The sequence below is a fragment of the Vombatus ursinus genome, unplaced genomic scaffold (assembly GCF_900497805.2).
Source record: "Vombatus ursinus unplaced genomic scaffold, bare-nosed wombat genome assembly UNPS02014801.1, whole genome shotgun sequence".
Lineage (NCBI taxonomy): Eukaryota > Metazoa > Chordata > Mammalia > Diprotodontia > Vombatidae > Vombatus > Vombatus ursinus.
The window spans coordinates 24,505,172-24,511,171 of record NW_020954579.1 but is presented as its reverse complement, the minus strand read 5'-3'; the positions used below and the strand labels follow the sequence as shown (position 1 = coordinate 24,511,171).

The following is a 6,000-nucleotide window of genomic DNA, read 5'->3' as shown; positions in this document are numbered from 1 at the left end:
CATGATTTTATCAATTGATACTGTTGTCCCAGGAAATAGAGGAGTAAAGCAAGAGTGCCTCCATTTTTCCTACTACTATCTGACAGTTCTAAAAATGTTAGCAATAGCAATAATAGAGAAAGAAATTACAAGCATAATCATTGGGGAAAAAAAGCCAATATTATCCCTACTCATAGATGACAGGGATTTTTTTATCTTTTTATTTTTAGAACATCCCAAAAAATCAAAGACATTAACAGAAGCTATTAATAGTTTCAGGGAAAATAGCAGGTGCAAAATACATCCATAAAATTTGTCAGTGATTCTATACAGCAACAACAAAGACCAGAAAGGAATTAGAGAGAAATGCTATTTCAAAGCAATTACAAAAATGTATAAAATATCTGAGGACCATTCTACCATGATCTACTTAAGGTATATAGATATAGTTATGTGTATATACATATGTATGTGGGTCATTCTACCATGATCTACTTAAGATACAATTATGTGTATATATATGTATATGCACGTTTGAAATGTTTCAGGTAGACAGGTATACCATTGGTAGAGCTGTGAATTTGTCCAACCATTTGGGAAAACAATTGGGAATTACACAAAAAATGTTTAAGATTTCCATACCCTGTGACCCAGAGATCTCACTGCTGGGTGTATACCCCAAGGAGGTCAAAGGCAGAAAATCTTATGTATGTAAAAATATTCATAATAGCAATTTAAAAATCGTATTTTTATTTATACCTTTTATTTTTATATATCTTCATTTTAAATTATATTCTTCTCTCTTTCTCTACCTAACACGCTATCCCTTATAAAATAAAAAAGACAAAACCTAAAACATTTCAGCATAAAAATTTTCAGCAAAACCAACCAATACATTTCAATTTATGTGATTTTCTACCCTCATGGTCTCCCATCTCCTCAATGAAAGGAGGGAGACTTTTTTCTAAACTCTTCTGAAGGACCAACGTTGGTCATTATAATTACAGTTACTCAGTTTTGTTTTATTCTTCACATTTATGTTGTAGTTACTGTGTATATTATTTTCCTGGTTCTGCATTAATTCAGTTCATAAATATCTTCCCATGTTTCTCTGAATTATTCATAGTCATCTTTTCCTAGAGCATAGTAATATTCCATTACATTTATATACCACAATTTGTTCAGGCACACCCCAGTTGATAGGCATTGACTTTTTTCTAGTTCATAACCAATGCCAAAAAAAACTGCTATGAATATTTTGGTATATATGGGACCTTTTCTTTGTGTCTTTGAGGTATAGTTGTATAGTAGATAGAATGCTATACTTGGTTTCAGGAAGACCTGAATTAGAATGCTGCCTCACATATTACCTGTGAGACCCTAGGCAAGTCACTTAACTTACCTGTGCCTCAGTTTCTACGTTAGTAAAATGAGGTTGTTGGACTTCCATACTCTTCTAATTCTAAGTCTATAATCCTATGAACCTAAGTGGGAAGTCTGAGTCAGAGTATGGATATTTTATACAATTTTTAAGCATAATCCCAAATTGCTTTCTAGAATGGTTGAAATAATTCACAGCTCCACCATTAGTGGAGTACGTCAGTATGCCTCTTCTACAGCCCTTCCAACTTGAACTATTTCCATATCGTCATCGTTACTTGTTTTTCTAGGTGTCAGGTGAAATCTCAGAGCTATTTTGATTTTCATTTTTCTTATACTTACAGATTTATAGCAGTCTTTCATGTTTATTAATAGTGTATTGGGGCACCTAGGTGGTGCAGTGGATAGAGTACCGGCCCTGCAGTCAGGAGGACCTGAGTTCAAATCCTGTCTCAGACCAAACACTTGACACGTACTAGCTGTGTGACCTTGGGCAAATCACAAATCACTTAACCCCAATTGCCTTACCAAAAAAAAAATATAGTATGCAGTTTTCATGTGAGAACTCTGTGTTCATGTCATTTGACCACTCAGCCATATGGGAATCATGGCAATCCTTTTTATATTAGCAAAGAAATGGAAAAAAGTGATATCCATCAACTGAGAAATGGCTAAACAAATGTCAGTATTGATATATATCTTATATGATAGAATATTACTTCATTATAAGACATGGCAAACATGAGGACCTCAAAGAAACATGGGAAGATGACTATGAATTGTAGAGTGAAGGAAACAGAACTGGGAAAACAATATACACAATTATAAAAATGTAAATGAAAAGAACAATAAAAAGAAACTGACCATTGTTTAATTATAATGATAAAGGTTGGTCCTACAAAGAGAAGAAAGAACATTTGTGCTTCCTTTCATTGAAGAGGGGAGGACTATGGTTGTGGAATGTTGCATATATTACTGTCATACATGGCAGATGTATTGGTTGGTTTTATGAAAAAAAATGTAATCTTTATTACAAGGGAAGGCTTGCTGGGTAGGGGAGCAATGTATTTGGAAATAAATGTGATGTAAAAAGCAAATGGAATAAATAAAAAACATCTACTATGTCTGATAATGAGTGCAACAATTCACAACCACAGTCCCCTACCTCCTTCAATGAAAGAAGGTATATTCAGAATAGAAAGAAATGCCTAACGGGGTTGGATCAGTAGATTATTCTCCATAATTGATCTAGATGAAAAGGCATTAAGAAGAGATTTTGATCTGCACTGGGGTAAGAAACTTTCAGTCTGGTATAGGGGGTGGGTGGGAAGGAAAATACCCTGGTGAGACTATAGATCCACTGAAGCATCAAAGGCTTAAAAACTTTAAAAACTTTCATTAAAAACTTCAGATCTACTAATTCCTTCATTCAAATAATATTTTTTGAGTGCCTACTTTGTGCCAGGCACTGTACATACAAAGACAAAAACAAAATAGTCTCTGTCCTCAGGGAGTTTAAATTCTATTGGAGAAAAACTATTTATACAAAAAATAAAAAGCAAAATGCACACAAAGCTAATACAAGATAATTTCTGGACAGTGAGGAATCAGGATGGTATTCCTATAGAAGGTGGGCACTTGAACTGAACTTTGAAGGAAACCAAAGATTCAATGAGATAGTAGAGAGAAGGGAGTACATTCAAGGCATAGATACAGGGTTGAGAGGTGGTATGTCTTATATGGAGAAGACTAAGGTAGAGTATCTTATGTTATGATATAGGATCTAGATACACTGCACAATCTTTAGTGCAAATGACTGTCACCTCAGTCCCAAAGCCAGGAATCCTGTATTATTGCACTTTATATACTTACCCACCTATTCATCTTTGAATCTTTCTATCTTCTCCTAGGAAAAAATATTTTTATGACACACTTGAGTAGATGTTAAAACTGTGGACAAACCATGTCTAGAGTACTGTGTCCAGCTCTGGGCAATATGTTTTAGAAGGGACATTGGTAATCAGTCAGCAATAAGCTGCAATGTGTCCAGAGGGCAGGCTTGAAAACCTGTTATTTGAGGTTGGATAAAAAATGGACAAATTAATACTGGAGAAGAAAAGCCTAAAAGCACTCAGAGGATATGATTGGTATTTTGTAAATACCTGACGGACTATTATGTTGGAAGAGCGAGAAATAGGCAGAAGAAGTATCAATGAACAAAAGTTAAAGGAAGACAGATTTTCAATCTAAAGGGGGGGGGTAATATTAGAGGGGAAAAACTTGCTAAACACAACTGTCTAAAATTCAAATGGACCACTCTGGGAAATACAGACACATCCATCACCATCTAAAGTAAAGATATGATGACTGCATGTCAGGGATGTTGTGGCTACTTTTCATTTTTTGGGTAGGAGTTGAATGATATGATCTCTCTGGTTCCTTCTGATTCTGAGTCTATGATTCTAGCCTGCCAAGGACCAAATTAACTAAATGCTACTAGTTCTAGACTAGCATAACTAGACAGACACTCGAAAAACTGTTGAATTAATAAAGGGACCACCCTGACAATCTAGATTATATGACTTTATTTCTGGTTCCATAACTTTTCCTGTCTTATTCCTGATGTTTGGAATGCCCTCTGTTAAATTTCTGCTTCCTAAAATCCTTCATCCTTTAAGACCCTACTCAAATTCTACCTATCTCCTCCACAAAGTGTCTCCTCCCTCCAATGGAAAAAAACATTCCATCATTCCAAACAACATTATACAAAGTATTAGATCTAGTGAACATATGTTTTATTCAGTATTACAGTTGTTATTTGTGTATATATTATACTGAACTCTTAACATCAGATTGAAAGTACGCTAAGGGTAGGAACAATTTTTAAAAATTGTTTTCTTTCTCACAGACCTTTGTATATAGTAGGCACTTAATAAATGTCTATTGGACTGAACTGTTAAATTAACTCTTCCTCTAATTTCTTCAGCTGGAAAAAGTGTACAATGATACTAACCTTATGGCAAAATTGAAGTTACAATGGGCAGCTTTGCCCTTTTATGAAATGAGCTCTAATCACATAAAGTATCTAAATATATCAATAAAAAAACATAAACTTGTTTAAGATATAAACTGAAAGATGTACTAACCTGTAAATGTTAGCACAAACACGCATATTGATATTATCCATGAGATTCTGCTGTTGGTTTCCTTAAAACTGTCCCTTATGTCATTAAAGAAGACGCCAAATGATTTGATGACACCATACGTAAGTGCTTCTACCACGAAAAATGCACAAGCCACTACCCAGCCCCATCCTCCATCAGGCACTTGAGAATAAACATTTGCACTGGAACAAAAATTTCTCCTCTGCGTCATTCTTAATCTGAAATAAAAAGGAAATATAACATTTCTTAACATAATGGCCATGAGGCAGGCTTAAGCATTCTGATGTTCCTTACCAAACTCTGTAAGAACAAATATGATCACTTGAATTTTTTTATGTTGCTATGACATATGAAGTTAAGACTTCTGAAACTAAAACAGAGTCAAATATGTTTTATGGGTAGATAGCTATAGTCTGATAACTGGTCTTTGAAATAGTCTAGAAAAATGTTAGCCAATTATAACTAACTGTAATAGCTGGCACTTATACTACTTGAAGATTTGCAAAGAACTTTATATGCTATTTTGCTTTGATCTTTACAACCATATAGGGAGGCAAGTCCTATTATTATGCCCATTTTATAGATGAAGAAACTGAGGCAGAAATTAAATGCCTTGCCCAAGGTCACAGTTTTGTAAGACAGGATTTAAAGTCTTGCTCACTCCAAGTCCAGCATTTACTATGCCACCTCAGCTGCCCTAGAATGAGTAGTTCAGCTTAATACCTCTATTGACTAAAAGGAGTTCTTGGTACTGAGACTGAAGGGACATCAGCTAGTAAGTGCACATTATCTTAAATGGTTTAGCCATTTTAAAGTTCTTAGAAATGGTGCAGGAATTTTCAGCTACAGAAAGGTCATAGGTAGCCAAAATAAAAAAAATTTTGGCTTTGAAGCCCTGCCTACTTGTATCTTAAATCCTGATGCCCATAGGTTGTCTTCAATACAATTCACTTCAGTTGGTATTTATTAAGGACTAACTCTATGCCAGGTACTAAACTAGGTGCTAGAGATACCAAAACCAAAAAAAAAAAAAGTCAAACAATTCCTTCCCTCAAAGGGCTTAAATTCCATTGTCAATTCACTTCATAACAAAAGCTGCTGGTGATTTTTCAGGACAGTGAGTCAGCTAACAAGTATTTATTAATTACTTATTATGTGCCAGGTACTATGCTAAGTGCAGGTAATAATAATAACAGCTAACATTTATATATAGTATTTACTATGTGCCAGGCATTGTGCTAAGTCAAGCTCACATTCTAATGGGGAAGACAACATGTAAATAAAAGATATATACAGAGAAGATGGAGCTTAGTCTTAGAAAGAAAGCACTGGGGAAAAAACCTGGGGATAGTCCTGTTGAATGTAGACTTAATCAAGCAATAAAATATATTAAGCACCTGCTATGTGCCAGGCACAGTGCTAAGTCACAGGAGGCAAAAGACAGCCCCTGCCTTGAAGGAACTCATAATGGGGGGGG

General features: G+C 34.9%; 2 protein-coding genes across 3 annotated transcripts in view; one reads left to right on the top strand and one right to left on the bottom strand.

The window, feature by feature from the left end:
• Nucleotides 1-6,000, top strand: part of ARSG (arylsulfatase G) — a 176,454-nt gene that overhangs the window by 27,863 nt on the left and 142,591 nt on the right. The window lies entirely within an intron of this gene.
• The window catches only part of SLC16A6 (solute carrier family 16 member 6), a 33,488-nt gene that overhangs the window by 19,043 nt on the left and 8,445 nt on the right, over nucleotides 1-6,000 (bottom strand). The window contains exon 2 of one of the 2 annotated variants that reach the window (XM_027872867.1): nucleotides 4,506-4,741. In XM_027872867.1, coding sequence (XP_027728668.1) covers nucleotides 4,506-4,734 — 229 coding nt within the window. In that variant the 5' untranslated portion in view covers nucleotides 4,735-4,741. Of the gene's footprint in view, nucleotides 1-4,505; nucleotides 4,758-6,000 lie in introns of those variants that run through there. The other variant, XM_027872866.1, reaches the window with a different exon arrangement.